At 36.0% G+C, this 19,350-nt stretch overlaps 1 protein-coding gene across 6 annotated transcripts; it reads left to right on the forward strand.

Moving 5' to 3' along the window:
• Nucleotides 1-1,100: 1,100 nt before the first annotated feature.
• LOC140674812 (uncharacterized) lies at nucleotides 1,101-15,461 on the forward strand. Of its 6 annotated transcripts, XM_072908627.1 has the most exons (4): nucleotides 1,101-1,340; nucleotides 4,353-5,386; nucleotides 5,480-5,760; nucleotides 6,511-15,461. In XM_072908627.1, the coding sequence occupies exon 4, from the start codon at nucleotides 7,527-7,529 to the stop codon at nucleotides 10,122-10,124; it is 2,598 nt and encodes an 865-aa protein (XP_072764728.1). In that variant the 5' UTR covers nucleotides 1,101-1,340; nucleotides 4,353-5,386; nucleotides 5,480-5,760; nucleotides 6,511-7,526; the 3' UTR covers nucleotides 10,125-15,461. The 6 variants fall into 6 exon arrangements, with proteins under 6 accessions (XP_072764728.1, XP_072764726.1, XP_072764723.1 ...); XM_072908625.1 differs by having other exon boundaries at nucleotides 5,463-15,461; XM_072908622.1 differs by having other exon boundaries at nucleotides 5,480-15,461.
• The last annotated feature ends 3,889 nt before the right edge of the window (nucleotides 15,462-19,350 follow it).

Consider the following 19,350-nt stretch of genomic DNA (forward strand, 5'->3'; position numbering starts at 1 on the left):
CTCAGCTAATAGCTTTATTAAAAATCTGTTTTCATAAAAAATTATTTCTTTAAATTTACAGTACCTTTTTAATGATATTAATCGACAAATAAAAATATTTTTGCTGCATTAAACACTGTTAATCTACTCGAAAAATGCTTGCTAAATGTATACGATCTTTTATGAAATAATTTACAAAATGTATATATTTTTAAGACAGATTACACAAAAGATATTCAGAAATGTGAACACATGCATTAATATCAATCACATATATTTGTACTCTATATACGCATTTCAGTAAACTCGGATCAGTTTTGACAGAATTTTTCTTTTTTCTTTAAAACCACTTATTACATACAAAAGTATAATGCCTACAATTAATTTATATAATGAATAAAAGTCAGATAGTAAAATAAGATATAAGTGCTCTATCCAGAGGAATACACTAGTAAAAATGTTTATGTAACAGTTTTATATATTTAAATTTATAAAAATTTTAGACATATGACAAAAAATATCAAGCACTGCTTGTTTCACGAAACATTTTAAAGAATCCGATAGTCGATCAAGTAATATATTACGACTTCTCTCGTGTAAATAAATCGTTGGTCTGGTCAAACGTTAACAAACCATTATATCGAGCTTGTGACTAATCGGTTTGAATATAGAAATATATATATCGGTATTGCACGTGTATGAGTTATTTATTATTGCAATGAGTAATTATAGGCATTTATATAGACTTATATATACTTCGATATAAAGCGATTTCCATCAAATTTTAATTAATTTAATCATCAATGATTATAATTTATTTGACAGAATTACCTACAACAAAATTTTAAATCATATGATTCTTTCGAACCTCTCTTTTAATATGTCAATAAAAAAGACCATATATAAAGACAACGAAAATGCGCGTATATATTTTAAAAGATTGAAAATGTTTTGTGATCTTTCTTATTATTCATATTCACGCAACATGTGCTATCTCTAGACAAAAATATTGATCGGCCAATCCGCTTTGAAGATAACGCGTCCCATGGATAAAACAGCTTTTATGTGCATGTGAGTGTGCACGTGTGTATTGTTCTTTTATAATTGCTCAGCCGATAAAGCGAATTCCAGAAGAATCTACGTCGCGGTCGTCGAAAGCGCGGGGTGCGAACCGTCGTACATCATTTTCGTGGAATTCTTTTCGAGAAAAGAATGACAGAAGATGAGAAAAGCGAGCGGAATACAGAGTGTGTTGGCCAATACATATATACGTCGTATTGAGTTGTCGTAAAGTTTCTCGGTGTCAAAGGCAAATACCGTAGCAGTCACCTCGACACGTCTTCGCCAATGATAAGATAAAGGTTAGTGTGCATGTGTGTGCATGCGTGCGCCGCGATGTGTGTGCGTGAGACTGCGTGAGACTTGACGGTAGAAGCCGACCCCGTGGGCGTGCATCGTTCGTGTGCGCGTCGTGTCAAGCTATTCTCTCTCTTTCTCTCTCTTTATGCCCGAGCGTTTTTTTCCGCAGTCGCATCTACCGAACGTCGTCCATCCGTCCGTCCGTCCGTCCGTCCACGTCGTGTTCGTTCCTTTCTCTAACGTTCGCGCGCGTGCGATAAGCAGGGACTAAGAGCGAGCATGGTACTAGTATATCTCTCATGACGCACGGTCGGAGGAATCTCGTTGAAACGAAAGTTTCGAGAAGCCGTTGCAGCGGCTCCGCCTGCGAGGTTAAGCCTCTCGGGGGACCACAGGTAGGTAGGTATGCGCGCGAGTAGGCGCCATCGTGCGCGACCGCCTACGGAGAACGTATATTTCTCCACGATGATTTTTTTTACATGACCAGCAAATGAATTTTTAGCCTATATATAAATATATATATATATGTACACAATACATATGCAATTGTGTTAATATACATGCAGTATAATAATATATAATATAATATCATTTACATAATATATTATTTTATTATTAATTATTATTAATAGTAAATTTATATGTATATTTTTTAATATATTATTTATTATAATATATTATATAATTTAATATAATATATATTATATTAATATATATGCAATTTTGTAGTTCTGAATTATTTAAAAAATTTAATTTGCTGTAATTGTTACATAAAAATATTTATAAATATTTTCAACATGAATTGATATTTCAAGTTTGACGTGATTTATATTGTTACTATATATTATTGCTATCGCATTCGCGTTTTCGGTATAGAACCTTTGTCTAAAATTTAAGAAAATTATATTAAAAATCGAATTTATATAATAAATTTATATAATATTATATATATATATTTTTTAAATATATTTATTATAATATTATATAATAATTTAATATAATATATATATTATATTAATATATATGCAATTTTGTAGTTCTGAATTATTTTAAAAATTTAATTTGCTGTAATTGTTACATAAAAATATTTATTTATAAATATTTTCAACATGAATTGATATTTCAAGTTTGACGTGATTTATATTGTTACTATATATTATTGCTATCGCATTCGCGTTTTCGGTATAGAACCTTTGTCTAAAATTTAAGAAAATTATATTAAGAATCGAAAAATTTGGTTTTCGTGATTTTGACATAAGGCGGCGATATCGTGTCATTAAAATTCATATTTTGATAGTCTGATGAAATTATGATAGAATACTGATGTTGTGATTATGATTATAGGATTGGATTTCATTTCTCTGTGAGCTGAGAGATGAGCAAATCACTTTCAATTATATGTTGAACAACAAATAAGAGCTCATTGTGCATTTTATCGTTATCAGAATATATAATGTAAGCTGTAAAAAGCTTTGTGCGAGCCGTCAATCTTTTAAGTCATTACAAATATAGCGCGCAAGAGTTGATTGAGTTATCAAATAATTAACTAATATATTTTCTGTTAATTTCTTACCAACATTACATTTCTTTAAACATTCCTATAAACTGTAGGGAACATAATTATTTTATTGTCAGGATATTTTATTCTGAAATAATGTTATGTAACAAATGTTTGTTAAATTTAAATCTCAGTTCATTAAATAATCTTTCCTCAAGCAATTGATTTCATAAGGATATAAAGCTGCATTTTCTCAATTTAGATTATCTATATAAATGTAAATTTGTTATTAATATTTAAAAATTTATAAGCACTAACGCACATGATCCGTCCCTGTTTATATGTATGATTAGATTCGATGCTATGCACGCATACATGACACGTTAATATATATCCTGTATATATATATATATATATATATATATGTGTGTGTGTGTGTGTGTATGCGCACTAATGTAAATGTATTTGTATGGTGCACGTGTAGCATTCTCCCAGTTAAAGCATGCGCATAAATAAGTTTAGATTATAAGCTGTGGACTGCGATTTCAACGCGAGTGGCGCTCTTTATTCTAAATAGAAGATGAATGTTAATACAGACATATAGTTATTCCTCAAGTATCATGGTCGCTTATCACATTTCGATTCGCAACGTGTCATAGTTCACAAAATCTTCCGCAATCAATCTTCTATTATCGAGCGACCGTACTCTTCTACGCCGAACATATGCTGCAATAGCAGTTCAAAACACAAATATTTATTATAAAACTATAAATACAACGCATAATGTGAAGAAAATCATATCTTATATCTGATGAAACATGATACAGTGTGCCAATGATTTGGTGAGTCGTTAAATTGATTGAAACGTAGATTGTTTACGATCTACATACATATATATATATATATATATATATATATATATATATATATAGCTTTAACAAATTAAAGTAATACAGACAGCTGAGAAATTACGAAATGAAAAATTAACAAACATGATTAAAAGTAAAATTCGAACTGGGAAGGTAATAAAAATTAGACGCTTGAAACAAGTTCTGGCAACAGTCGTCAAAGTACAAAACATGCGTTGCAAAATAATGCGAAATTTTTGAACGACAGCCAACTTTACGAAAACTTAACAGGATTCTGAGATGAGATTCGATCGTCCTCACGAAGTGAGTTTGTAGGTGACCGCTTGTCTCGCCTTTGCCAAGATATTTGAGCCTTTCTTCCGTGTGAGTTAAAAGAGAATAATATAATGAAAAATATTATCTAATGTATCTTTCTACGTCACATACCGACTATTATGTATTCTTTCTTCTTGAACACTTAATATTTTTAATAGTAGTAAAATTGTTGTAGTTCGCATATATATTATACGAATAGATCGTATTATGAATAGGTAGGTAAAGGTCAGGAATATTGAGTTGAAAACAAGGTGTAGTAAGTCGTAAGTCGAGACTTCGGTAAATAGACTTTACGTTTTTCCTTTTCCTCATTGTTCTTTATCATTCCATAGAGCCTCCTTTCCGCCAGTCATGCCTGTGCATAAGTACGTGGAAGAGAGCGTGGAAAACGAAGGCTATAACAGCCGTGTGAGCGAACGTAAAGGACGAAGAGAGACAGAGGATGGTCGACGTACATCATTTGGGCGCCGAGAAGTCTGGCGCGACCAAGCCAGGCCAGAGGCGCGTCTCTGGTTACGCGACTATTTGGGGCGCCAAGCTGGTGGCTGCGACGGTGCGGCGGGTGAACGGGGATTATGGAAGGACGGTGGGGCAAGAGGAAGAGAATGGAGGGTGTAGGTAGGCGTCCGAGTAACGTCCACTGCGTTCAAGAGAGGCTTGCAGGGCCGAAGAACGAGGAGAAAAGAGGGAGACCCCCGAAGGGGGTTCCGCAGGCCACATTCCAGAAGAATGCGAGTTTTCAAACATGCCTGGCCTGCGTGAATATAGGTCCATGACCGATCCTGTAGTACGCACACAACGATCTTCTGAGCTGCGAGCCGTAAGCTGCATTCGTCCCTCTCGTCTCGTCTCGTCTCGTCTCGTCTCGTCTCTTGTATGTCCATCGCTCGAACGATTCCCCCTATAGCGCGTCCCTTCCCCTTTAATTCTCCTCTATCGCACACAGACGTGTACACACATATATCAATCTTTCCTTCCCTCTTCTCCGTCATACTCTCCCTTTCCTCGTCCCTCGGTCGTCGTGCTAACCCGGACGACCAGGCCGACCGAGCTGGCGACACCCTGTCTGGCAAGACTGGCCGGCGGACAAAAGAGGGGGCGCCCGGGTGCTGCGTTGCCACTTACTCGGTCTTCGTGCTGCGCCTACCTTCGGTCCCAAGGACAAATCCGACGAGCCGTGCCAGCCGTCGTGCCGCACTAGGCGACTGCCGGTCTGCTGCTGCCTCGATGTTTTCCTTACGATGCTCGCTGACGATATTATTTTCAACGAATACTCGCGTTTCCTCGCGAGAGAATGCGCGAGATGAAAGATGGAGAATAGATGAGAAAAGATAAAAGGAAAAAAATGCAAGAAAACTAAAATCATGTAATTACAATGACTAAACATAATTTAAACGAATTTAAAAATCGCTCGATAAAATATTAACATTATTGTGATGCAGTTGTCAATTGTTTACAGGAAATTGACGGGAAGACGTTCTGTTTCAAGGACACATAGGTGGAATACCTGAACGATGAATCGTTGCCTATACAACTACGCGAAGGCCGATTCTCGCAGGTGCCTTCTTGCTACACGGTGGACGTGTTCAAAAGAGAGCCTCAACATGATCAGCAAGCGTAAGAATAGCAGCCGTGATTCTTGGAAATAGAATAGGGTGCCTCTTCAGAGAACTGCGAGAGGATTCGTCGGCATCCTTGGTTTCTGCCGGTGGCGCGAATCGTGGAAATTTACGAGGCCTCGTGCGTTTCTTTTTATCAGTCTATCTTGCTCACGCGTTTGTTCATCGAAGTATATGCGAGCGTGCGGCTTGCGTCATTGCCTCGCGGGTCTCTCCATGCGTTCGTATGCGTTGCGGCCTACGTGTAGCTAAGAAGAGACATGGCAACGGCGCGTGAAGCTAAACATATTAACTGTCGGCTCACGCCACAAAAACAACATGATCTCATTCCATGGCGCATATGCAAGAGGTTATCGTATACCTCAAAATCTCATTCAAAACTTTAACGGCATGAGACAAAAGAAAAAAGAAAAGAAAGACTGAATAAGATAATGTATAAGGAAACATTGAATATGCGGTAATGGTAAACTAATGAAATATTAATAATTTCAACTAATGCAATATTATTTATAATTGCTTTAACTATAATACAGATAATTTTAAATCCAAGAAGTTTGGCATTAGCTATAAGCTAGCATGGCCATAAGCGCTTTTCCTAGAAGATAAAATTCCCTCATCTATTATGCCGTCTTTGCCGAGTATAAAATTTTCTATGCTATCGTTGAGTCAGACGTATTGTATTTAGCGCTCATATATTGTAGGACATACTTCTACGACCTGATCTAAATTACGCGTCTACTCTTTCATAAAAACTTTTCATGATTGATTATACGATTCGTTTCAGTTCTTCGCTATTATTTTTGCTCTTAAATTTTATATATATATATATATATATATATATGCTACATATATGTCGTATAACGAATTGTAGGAAAATCCGGAATGCTACACATTCTATGCGTATTCGACGTCGTGTATAGAGAAGTCAAATGGAGAGGCGCGATCGGCTGGAGGAGAAAGGCGAGCAAAAATCGAGGCTCCATGCTGGCTGCTACGGCAAGCTGCTAAGCGGCGCGGCAGGCAGGCAGGCAGGCAGGCACGCAGTCAGACGTTCACAGCAGACAACATGGCGCCGAGAGCGTCGTCGTCACACCGGCGTGACGTTTCCCGCGCGCGTCATTAACGGAAGTGAGCCCACAAAATGGCGGAGTTTTACAGAGCCGAGGTGTGAAAGGGAAGAGAGAAAGGAGAGGAGAGGAGAGGATAGGGAGGGTGTCTATGCCTGCAGGCAGTTAGGCGAGAGAGGTAGGATGACGAGAGATCCGTAGAAAGAGAGAAGGCTAGGTCGGTGGCACAGAGAAGGAAGAATGACTAGTAGCCGCCTTCGGCGGTAAACTAGCGCCCGTACTGTACGAATGGGGGCAACGGGGTATTGAGGGGACGACCATTAGATAGAAAGAGGGAAAGCGACAAAAGCGATAAGTTGAACGCAGATAGAAATACATGAAGCGACGAGAGAGTGGGGATACACAGAAGAGAGGCCGAGAGTGTGAGAAGAGAGACTCGAGGGAATGAGAGAGCGAGAGACGGCGTTTGAGCGGAGGGGAAAGACCAGTGGGAAGCAGCGGCAGTTCTCATTGGTAGTGGGGATGAAAATTAGTTACGGCATCCAAGACCTAAAAGGAACTCCGGCGCCGCCAGATCGCATCGTGCAATGTTAAGCGTTAAGGTATCCTCGTGTATCGTTGACAGTGCCGGTCTGAACTTTGTGGTAGTTGTTATCTGCGTCGTTGTTATACTGTCGGACTCGTTTTTATGGTCGACGTGACGACTATTACAGGTGCGAATAAGTTACATATGTGTAATATTTTAAATACAAATCCATGACCTATTTATATATATGACGTGAGTGAGGTGCTCAGTGAGGATAGTCCGTAATCAGTGAAAATGATTCATTCGAAGCATCAACAATCAGCGCATCAACAGCATCAGCAGCAGAATATGCGAAAATCTGTGGGCGTTATGGGCACCAGACGTATTTTCACAACAGCTTTTAAAATCAAGGTTCTGGATTCTTATAGACACGACAAGGATTGTCGCCAGAATCAACGTGCCACCGCGAGAAAATATGGAATTCATCGTCGTCAAATACAAAAATGGCTGCAATGTGAGGAACAGCTCAGAAGTAGCGTTGAAAATGGAAATAGTGGGACCGTCACGTCGACCATTTCTTCCACGGGTTCTCAATCCGATGGTACTACGACGGAAGCTACAGGGAATACCGTGACTCCAGCAACGCCGGCCTTGAACCTCAACCTCGCTAGACAGCACGGCGACGAGCTGACTACACAACAAGGGCCCCCACCTCTTCATCCTCCGCATGGCAGTGCACCCTCTTCGCCCCAATATAACCGTCAGACTACTACCATCGGCACGGCTTTGCCCCTATGCGTCGCGTCCGTGGGCTATCAAGAATATTCGTCAGAACAACGTCTTCATTTAGAGCTTGAAGATAGAGTTCATATATCTGATATTCATGGATATCCAGGCACGCAAGTAGATCAAGATCGTAATTACTACGTATTAAGCGGAGATGGACAGCGAGATGTAGAGGCAGCTTCAATATTTAATGGTAGAAACGACGTGAAGGTATATCAAACTTTGACAAATTACCATTCACCATCTCAAGAACACCGATACGGCGTGAATGATATCAATAGTAGCGTGCATAATCATTCGCCGAATCATCATCCGCAGCAGCGGAAACAAAGTTATGGAAACGTCGATTCATTCGACGGGAGATCATACGGCTTGCTACTAGCGCCGTCGATGATAAAGACAGAGCCAGCGAGCCCAGACACAGCGGCGACATCAGGAGCGTACGAATCGACAGATTCTCCCGGTGGTCCACGGGCCCCCCTCTCACCGGTATCGCATCGAGCCGCCGATAGCGGCGGTTCTTCGTCGTCCGTTCACTTTGTTGATTCCTCACGAGCCCCCACGAGCCCGTACTTGCACGTGCACGTGCATGAACACGCACACCCATGCTCACCGTTGAATTCCGAGAAGCCGATCCCGGCGCTTCTACACCAGCAGAGAGAGTCAGAAGAGACGACGCAACATCTTATCGAAGAGAAAAAGGAGGAAGAGATTGTGGAAAAAACAGAGTACTGTGCGACGATAATCAAAGAAGAAACACACTTGGATGCGGAAGAAATATATGAAGGAGAAGAACCCGCCGCGTCCCCGTGCATTGATTATCGACCTATGAATGAATCATTAGTAGGTAGTTCAGGACCGGTAAGTCCTATGTACGATCGTAACGGTTATTCTTTGCCGTCGAGTCCTCGTGATTCTGTTAGCGTCGGAAAATACAGGAGTAGCTGCTCGGATAGCGAAATGGATCCCCTCGTTTCAGCAGGCAGCTTCAATTCATCCGGCAATTTCACTCGCAGACGATCTTTCCCGTTGCGTTTTAAACTTGATGTTCTCGATGCTTTCCATCAAGATAAAGAAGTAAAAGAGAATCAACGAGCCACTGCTAGAAAATTCGGTATAAACCGTCGTCAGGTGCAAAAATGGTTGGAACAAGAGGCAGAACTCAGGGATGAAATCGCCCTTCGTGGAGATTCACGTCAACGATTAGGACCTGTTCAGGATGTTGCTTCCGGTGACTCACCGTTGGATCTGACGACGACAAATTACGTTCCGAACTGCGTTTCGCTGTTACGTGAATTTGAACATGAACGAACGTCGTCGCATTTTTATCGCTGCGATATGAATTCGGTTTTTCCTCAACATCATTCTTCACATTATCAACACTTTACTAAAATGGAATCGTCCTCCGAAGTGGAACCTATAGGGCCTTGCAACCATTCTTGCTCTGTAGACAGTCATACGACTTCGACGACATCCTCTTATCAAGAGCTGTCTTTGAGAGAATTCTGTTATACGGAGTCGTCAGTTAAAACACACTGTTATTCACCCAAAGCAAATTCCGAAGTCTCCAATCTTTCTGAAGGATGCGAGCAAAGATTTTCGCCGCTCAAGAGGCAGCATTGTACGCTTGCTTGCTGTTACGATGCAATGCCATGGCCAAAAAGATTCTGCGAAAGGTCAGATATGGATGATTGTTACGTTGCACCTCCTCAAGATACACCTCTTTGTCTCGTAAAACCGAGGTCAAGCCGAGAATCATCTCCCTCTCAAACGGAATTGATCCTGAAACGGAGTACTGTATCAGCTTCGAACAATCCAGACGCTATCACTTTCAAGCCTTACTTAGACAACCCCGTGAGCAAGCCTGCGAAGAAATGTGCCGACCAGCACGATTTATCGCCTGTCAGCAGCCACAATGTTAACAACAATAATAATAGTTACAACAACAATTGCCAAATAATTTGTAACTTCAACGAGAGTCAAAATCGCAACTATGATTTCGAGCTTAATCTGCGAGTACCGATTTCTTGGAGACCTGATATAGGTTTGTATACAGGGTTTCCGCAAGGGAGTGCGTTTGTCAGCGTATCTTCACTCTACATGTAACTTCCTCTTTTCAACCCTTCCCCTTCCTTCTAATCAAACGCAGGGAACGGAAACTATCAAGCTCGGGTATTATTACGATAAATGGTCGTGTCTATATTTCTTTTCTTCCATCTTATTTAGGCGCTCTTATTTATTAAAAATTAGAAAGAGACGATTAGATCGTGCGTTGTAATTAATATTAGCTTGTAAATATAGAATGGAATTTGCACAGGTTTCTCGGATGAAAATTTGCAGGCGAAAGATCAATCGGTACGTGATCTACTACACGTAGGCCACGTAAGCATTTATCGTTTCCACGGATCGTCGGTGCCGCGTTATACATCGCGATAAAGTCTTAATCGGACGAGCTGAGGCGTGGAAGGAGATTATACATGGTCGCGTCCTCGGCTGGCGTCTTCTTCCAACTTCATCGTACTTGCTCGACCCTCTTCCCCTCCATCGTCCCACCTCGTTCCACGAAAAAACCGTATAGATATCCTGGTAAATCTTTTTCTCATCGCTTTATCATCGTTGAGATTAGAACCTGGTGGTTATCGCGCAGCTAGGCCGTTTAGAGGTCGAATGCGTTCGCTATAATTATAGAATTATGTCAGCGCAGCCATTGCAATGCATCGAAGAAAAGTTCGCGGAAAGAAATGCCTTGGCCGAAGTATCTTAAGTAACATAAAACGTGATGGATCATTGCAGCTTAATATGTAATATTAATTATATTCTATACAAAATTTGTCAAAGAAATTTTAATTTATATTTTTCCTTTTGTGCAAGATATTTCTTTTGACGATTTTTCATAGCACATTTAATTGAGCAAGTTTTTAATTTACTTTTTTTCATATTTTTAATATTGCACGCTCGATGATAGTTACATCAGACAAAAAAAAACAAAAAAAAAAAACAAGGTTTTCAGATTATAAGTTTTTTACATTTTCCTTATATTACATAGAAAACTACTCGCCGCGAGTAAATTGCACGATTTCTTGGTACTATACATGACATGTCATGCTATCCATGTTTTCTGCGAACTTCTCGCGCGATCGTGTTCATCACTGGTAGCGAATCAGTCGATCTGCGAAAATCATTTAATTGCTCAAACAATTTCTTCCATGTGCGTCACGCGCATACCACATTAGTATTACAACACTAACTTGTCATCGCTATTCTATCCCTCTTTTCTCACTATTTGGCAATTGTTGTCTATTTCTCGTCCTCACTTTTGTTTTCTGTTAAATGTAAATATGTACATATGTAAATATCGAGAAAACCGGGAAGAAACGTGACATCGTATTTCATCGCAATCAGATTTCTGCGATGTATACACTTGGTAAATACGTCAATGCTATTTTTAAAAAATTTAAATAATCGATTCCTCCTTTTGGGAGGAATAAGCTATTTTTATACGATTCTGTCTGAGAAAATAAAATAACGAATTGTGAAGGAAGAGACGGAAATTTGTGAGACGAAATGTAAACCACTTCCGCAGAGACCACTTTTTGTGCCTTTTATTGTTGGTAATAAGACAAAAAATAAAACGCAGAACAAAGACGCCTAGGTCATCAATCATGCGTTTCTAATAATACATACATTAATATTTTTAGGAAAGAGTAGATTCGATATTAGAAAGTAAATGAGTTGTTGTGCACTTTCGCTTTCAATGAATTAATTTACTGAATAATGACAAAGATGTTCCGCGATCAATTTATCTGTCGTTAAAATATTTAAAACGATAGAAATAACATTTAAAACGCAAAAACGGTAGAGATAACGACGCGGGATGTCATGTTCGCTGACTGATAGAAAAATCGGAAGTTGGACAAGATGAATAGAAAGAATTAAAAAGACATGTAAAAACAACTCTGAAAAAAAATCACACGTGCCTTATATAATATATTCATATTAAAGTTGTATATCGCTCGCAGAGGCTTAATGCGAGATAAGACAAATCACAGGGACATATAAATTGTATAATTATTAATTATTGTGGTAATAATATATAGATTTTAACTAATATTTATAAGGTAGATCAACTTAGAAGTGATATAATTATATGCTTATATTGTATTTTCTATATACAATTCCACGTTCAAATTATAAAAGTTTTTTGCCTTCGATATCGATAATTGCAGTCGAATAATTTAAACGAGAGGAAGATTACGCATTGGCATTGATCCAAGTCCATAGTTAATTATTGTGAACAACGTATGAAGTAATATTTGTATTTAAATAACAAGTATGCGAATATTTCCTGTCATTTAAAATATTCAAATATATCTATATTCTGACAATCAACAATCGCTCCTATCGATTCTTCATAAGAAAGAATGAGAAATTAAAAAACAATTAACTTAGAGAATTAGGAATTATTTATAAACTTTTAAAATTTGCAAATTACAAATTTAAACTCGTCACATCAGAAAAAAATTTTTTTAAAAACAAAGATACCAGAACTTAATTATAGAATTTAAAAATATAGAATAGCATATTAAACTTTTAATGTAATATATTAATATAATGTCATCATAATAAATACAATATATTAATAAAAAATAATATATATTATATTATTAATATAATCATAATAATAATTTTAATATATATTAATTTTACAATAGTAAGTTTTGTATATTTCTTACTTATCAATTGTTTCCAAAATATTTTAGTGTGTTTGAAAAATATTAAAGTAAAAATCTATATTATTAATATATTATGATTATATAATTTAGATGAATAAAAATTCTTTTAAAATATGTGTTTCTTACACAATATTTTTAATTTGCAAAATTCTAAATCGCACAAATAATTCCTAATTCTGGACATTTCTTTATTTTCATATGTAGTGAAGAGAGAAAATTGCAGGCATATAACAAATCAATTAAATAAATATTTTTTATAACATGCACTTTCGTTCTCAGTGCACTGAGATCGACGTGATTCGTCGATATGCATTACGATCCTCGAAGAGATAAGCGATTTCTTTCTCATCTGTAGACTTTGTTGGCGAATTATCAGAGAGAAACCTTTTGTGAATCATTATTAGTTGATACTAATGGAAGTAATATTGTAAGAGATACTTTGCCCGGATCGGAAAAGATATTGCGATACCGATGGGTTTTTCTCCACTTCCTCAATCGATCAAATTCTGAAGTAGTCACAATTATTGTAAAACAATCGTATCGTAGCTAAAGTAAATTTCAGTAATTTAGTAATTAACATAAAGAGTAGCTCAAGTAATTTGGTAAAAATAAAAATATCTAAAAATGTATTTTATACAGGTCATTTATATTTTCATTATTGAATCGGAATCAAGAAAATTGATATATTTATAGTAGATTTCTAAACAATCAAGCGGTTGCCAAGCGATCAGCAAGAAAGGCAATTTTGTAAATCACTGCTGCAGACAGGGTAGTTACGTTAATGTTTCAATATTCACGCTTAATCGAGCTCATTCGTGATGCAGCATTATTCAACATGGCTTATGCGATCGCTTCGTACCAAGCTCTAATTTATTGTCTCACAAGTAATAAATTTAAGCTATGATGATTATAATAATTATTTCTACGAAGAGCAACACATCATCGCGATCAGACTAACATTCTTTTTTTTTTTTTTTTCAAAATAAAAATATTCCTTTTATCTCTCAATCTTACTTTAAAAATTACATAATGAATAAAAATGATTCGCCAATCAAGTCCGAGGATCGAGAGATTGAACAAAAAAAAAAAAAAAAATAGGTTCGCGCTTTGCCCAAATTGTTAACAGTGGTCAAGGCGACAATGTACAATAAAATTGCGCGTGCGTAATTATAAGCCATAATAAAACACACAATGCCATAATACATTTTACGTAAAGAAAGGCTGTATGACGAAAATATTCTCGATCACGCGAAAAATGAATTCGCCGCTGGAGTGCCTTGTATGCGTATGTGAGTGTGCTTGTCGCGTGTCCGCCTGTATTCGTATATGTAGTCACGTATACACCACAGCCTACAAGAGTCTGTTAACGAGATACATAGGGCGTATGTATAAGCAATATTTTTTAAGTGCATAAGAAAAAAAGGGAGAAAGCTTGTCTCTTTTATGGGTAAAAACTTCCGCGTTTTATTGCCCATACAACACAAATAAATAAATAAATATACATATATATATATATATATATATATATATATATATATATATATATATATATATATATATCTAAGCATAATGCTCGTATTGGACATGTACAAAAAAACGTTTATACATATATATGTATATATATAAATAAAAAATCCGTTAAGTTAAAACGCAAAAATATCAAAGAAAGTACATAAAAATTTTTATCTATATATACATATATATATACGTATATAGATATCGAAAATTATATTTTGATACGATCAACTTACACGACGAACGCACTTTTGAACTCGCCCGGTGCCTTCAAATTGCTCGTGCCTTACAGTTTTTCGTGCGAGGAGGAATCAAAAACCCATAGTTATTACGAGAGTCCCTCGTTTGATAATATAATATTTGTCATATCGTATCTGACGAAATTGTGAATGCAAATTAAAAAGTAAAGTAGTGTACAGATATATATATAGTATATATATATATATATATATATATATATATATATATATATATAGTATATATATATGTATGTATGTATGTATGTATATACCAGTGACCTCCTCACGCGCGCAAGCATATAATATCAGTATTTCAACTACTCCTTATTTATTGTTTCGCGTAATATAAAAGACCTCTAAAGTTATTTGTTTGTAATCTTGTCATCTCTATGCCTTCCCGATTACATACTTCGCAAAAATTTTGAATTTCTCTTAATCACATCCTGCGTTGTTATTTAAATTGTTTAATTGAAAATAGTCGAATAATCAGCATCAGCATTTTTAATTTGGAATCAATTGCGACTACTAACATAACATATTTAACATTGTTAATACCGTATCTCTTATTGTATTGTTTATTTGTGTGCGCCTTTTTTTCTCAATGACGACTTTTGTCTGAAACAACTGTTAGTGCGATTTATCAAGAAGACATGAATGCAAATGAAAAAATAGAGAGAGAGAGAAGAAGGTGGATTAAAGAACGAGAGTGAAAATGTATGATTTTAATGTTCGAAGAGTGCAAGAGAGAAAGGCATCGAGATATAAATTCTTCTTTTGTACGTTGTAGAGACGAAAAATTATTGTATTAAATCTTGTATCATATACACGCGCGATAGATTATATGTATGAAGCGTGCTAAACAACAAGAATGTTCATTTTGGTATTCATAACACGCTTCATATGACATAGAACCTAATCGATCTTGAGAGAAAATATAAAAGATTATTTTAAAAGAATACACCTGTGTTTTGTCACCTTCTTCCTGCCTATCAAATTTATCTTTTAATATAATCGCTTATGCGTTCTCTCATCATTCTTGTGACGAAACTTGCACAAGATGCTGTCTGTCGCAGATGTAAACTGAAACAATATTATTACCTTGATAATTCGAGTATCACAAGAGCAGTCGAAATATAATTTTCACGGAAGATGAGATACGTTCCTAAATATCAGCTGGAAAAGTAAACCATAAATTGTCTTTAAAAGATTATTCTTAAATTAGGGAGAGAATAATAATATTGATTAATACTGAGAAAAATAAATTTTTATAAATGTTTTTATAAATGTTTGCTTTCCATAATTTTAATAATTATATATTATTACATCTTGTACAAAATTATTGAATTATCGATAATTGGTATTATCTATCTTACTTATGGGAGATTTTATATTAATATTTTTTAAAAAACCAAGAGAGAAATCGTATGTATTTACATTATCTAAAAAAGGCACGATGATCAAATTGCTTGAAGAAAGCTTGTTGCATTAGCACGTTTGACGCAATAGGTCTTTCTTCTACTGATATGATTCATAAAGCCACTCTCACGCGATTCTACAAACCGTACAAGCAGTTATCTTCTTGCCAAGTACTTATTTCAGCAGTTACGCGACGCAGTATGAGAGAGAAAAGTTCTATTCTCTGGTTACATCGATTCAGGCATTTCCGCTTGAATTACGGAACAACAAGCGTAATAGTAAGGTCGTAAATTTCGTAATATTCCGAATTTACATTTTACGTTTTACTATTATCGCTGCATTATTTAACCTTCTGCACTCGAAATTATTTTTATTATAATATCGATAAACACTACGTCAATTTCTATCTCGCGGTCTCAAGGTCTCGTCTGTGAATCTTTTAAATCGATTTTAAATGCCTCGCAGTCTATGAATAATATTTTCCTCGTCAACTGTTGGAGAATTCTTCACGATAAAGTACATAGTTTTTGTCTTTGTTCAGATTCACATTTCAATTAAAAGACATATAAATTTTTTGTATAAATTTGCATTTTTATTATAGTTTTATACATTTTATTTTTCTCTCGCAAAGGCTGTGACAGCTCTCAGAATTAATGAGGAATTGACTTTTTACCAAGATGAAACGGTACTCCCTCCTCTCGCAATTAAAGATTTACGTAATTTCGCGCACACAACGTAGTCGCAAATGCAGTCTCGAAGAGGGTCTCCGATATCTCGCCCCCCACCATGTGGGATTACAGAGGCGCGATAAAGATAAGCGCGCGAACCAAGTCATAGAAATTCACGCGCATCGTCTGCCTTTCCCCTCGTCTCTCCCTCTCTCTCTCTCTCTCTCTCTCTCTCTCTCTCTCTCTCTCTCTCTCTCTCTCTCTCTCTTCCCTTACCCTTTTCTCCACGAACCGATACCGACGCATTGTTTCCCGTATCACTGTATGCCTGATTGGCAGCTCGCTACGACCACAGCGTAAGATTCTCCAGACACGCATCGCATACTCTCGAGTCTGCGTAACGCAGAAGCGCGCATATACACACACACGCATAAGTAGATGACACACACTAATGTATCACAGAAGCGATGCTTGTATAGCGAACGTGCTTTTCATGAGGTCGCTCATGTTTGCCTTGTTTGTTGTGAATTCTGATCTTTAGAATTATTGTCCTATCCAGTAAATCTGTCTGATGAATTTCTTTTTAATGCTACGAAAAATCTTGATTTGATTTGTATGCGCTTATAATTACATATGTAGATTTTATAATTTGCGCGCTATCATAGAGTTTCAAATCTTTCGTGAGCAACGATGTGGAATGCACGGTAAATTCCTGCTATGCAAATGCATGATTTAGTGTCGATGTTTATCGTTGCACAGGTCCGGTAACGATGAGGAATAAAATGCTTAACATTATAAAAGTAAAAGAGATTACAAAATGAGAATCATGAGTTTTTATAATTTTATACGTTAATGCTAATGTGATAGTAAAGATTAATTACTAAATGTCATTGAAGAGAGAGACAGGAAAAGCAGGAATTTAGATAAAAGAGAACAGTAATATAACATCACTGATAATATTTTTTTAATTACTGACAAAGTACTTGTACTCGTTGTACACGTCAAACATTTTTATTTAATTGCTTTAATAAATAATATTAGTATTTACGAGTAATAGTATTTACACGGTAGTTAACGGATATTATTTTATTTTATTTCACGAATGTTATATTAACTTTTTATTTTTAAATTTGTGCAACTTTTTTGTTTTATATTTTTTGTTTATCAGCTAAAAATTCCGTCTTACATACATTTAGCTTATACATGCCTGCATTCGTGTTGCAATGTAAGTGAAATGATTGCCAATGCACCTGAGCAGATTGAGCAATCGGTATCTCATGCGGCAGTTAAACGTACAAAAGATGAAATTCAGTTTCAATTTTCTCATTTGCATATGCAATAATGAGAAAATTGAGACTGAATTTTAACTTTTGTATGTCTAAATATATATAATATATATATATATAAATTAATAAAAAAATGCGCTGGCGATTCCCTGTGCGTGCTTTGTACGTATGTGTGCCAGCATATTAAATGCAATCTCTTTGTATAATGCTACAGATCACTATTTTAACAGCAGCAGGACAATTGACTTGTCGACATATGAACATAGTTTCAACTCTATAATTTTTTTTATTAAACAAAATTATCAGCGTGTATGAGAAATAGTTATTTTATTTAGAATTTTTCGTTATATGATAGAATAAACTTATCATCTTTTTTTCATAAACATTTTTATCAATACACGTAGAATCGTGTTATCGTTTTTGATTCGTAAGCTACATTTCATGAAGTAAGTATATAAGAAAATATACATCATTGAAGGACATATAGGAGTTTATTTAATAAAAAAGATTGGTTCTTTAGGAAGGAATGTAAATCATTAGGCAATATCGTGCGAAACCTCGTTGTTAAATCATGATAATAACAAGACATTTTTATTAAGGCCACCGTATGCGCACTAAGTAGACCTTGAATCAAAACATGACTGTTGCAACGTGTCAATCAGCGCCAATAAATGTCACCGGCTGTGGTGCAATGCAATTAGGAAGGGTGCAGTGGCACAGTCGAAAAGAAAAACTTCGTGCGGTGACTCCGATGGAATGCAAGGCATTCCGTCTGTATAATATTAGAAGAAACATCAATCGCGAGACGATGCCGATCCTGTCACGGTTTAACAGTTGCATTCGGATTGAATTTTAGGTCGATCGAACTCGATAGAGACATCAATGTTTCGAAATGCATTGAGGGAGTATTACAGTTTGACCGCGCGATTTTCGAGAAAATTTATTAAACAAAAACTATAAATTTAACGTATTTAGCATTTTACATATATATTCAGGCATGTTTAAAGTAATACTCAAAATTTTTATAAGCAATTTTAATGAAAATCTGCAAATTTATAGCTGATTGTACGCAAGTTTTTTCTGAGAAATTTTTTTTGTTGAGTGCATACTTTCTGGGCATCTGAAATTAAAAACTAAATCTCATTTTAATATTTATGAGTGTTGTTTGCTTGAAATCTTAAAATCTTCTCCCCCCCCTGCAAAAAAAAAAGATAAAGTGGCAATGTTTAAAAAAAGACATTTAATTTTCACTGAAAAATTTTGATTATTTTTTTGGCTTGAAAAAAAGTTATTTTTAAGATAAAAGAAAAGTTCATGCCTTCAATCATGGCACTCATAAATATTAAAATAAACTTTTAGTTTTTTAATTTTAGATGACTAGGATGGTTGAAAAGTATTATATAAGCCCGAAAAAAAATTTTTTAAGAGAGGCTTGTGTAATCAGCTATAAATTTTTAAATTTTCAATAAAATTGT

This window comes from Anoplolepis gracilipes, chromosome 16 (genome assembly GCF_047496725.1).
Source record: "Anoplolepis gracilipes chromosome 16, ASM4749672v1, whole genome shotgun sequence".
Classification (NCBI taxonomy): Eukaryota; Metazoa; Arthropoda; class Insecta; order Hymenoptera; family Formicidae; genus Anoplolepis; species Anoplolepis gracilipes.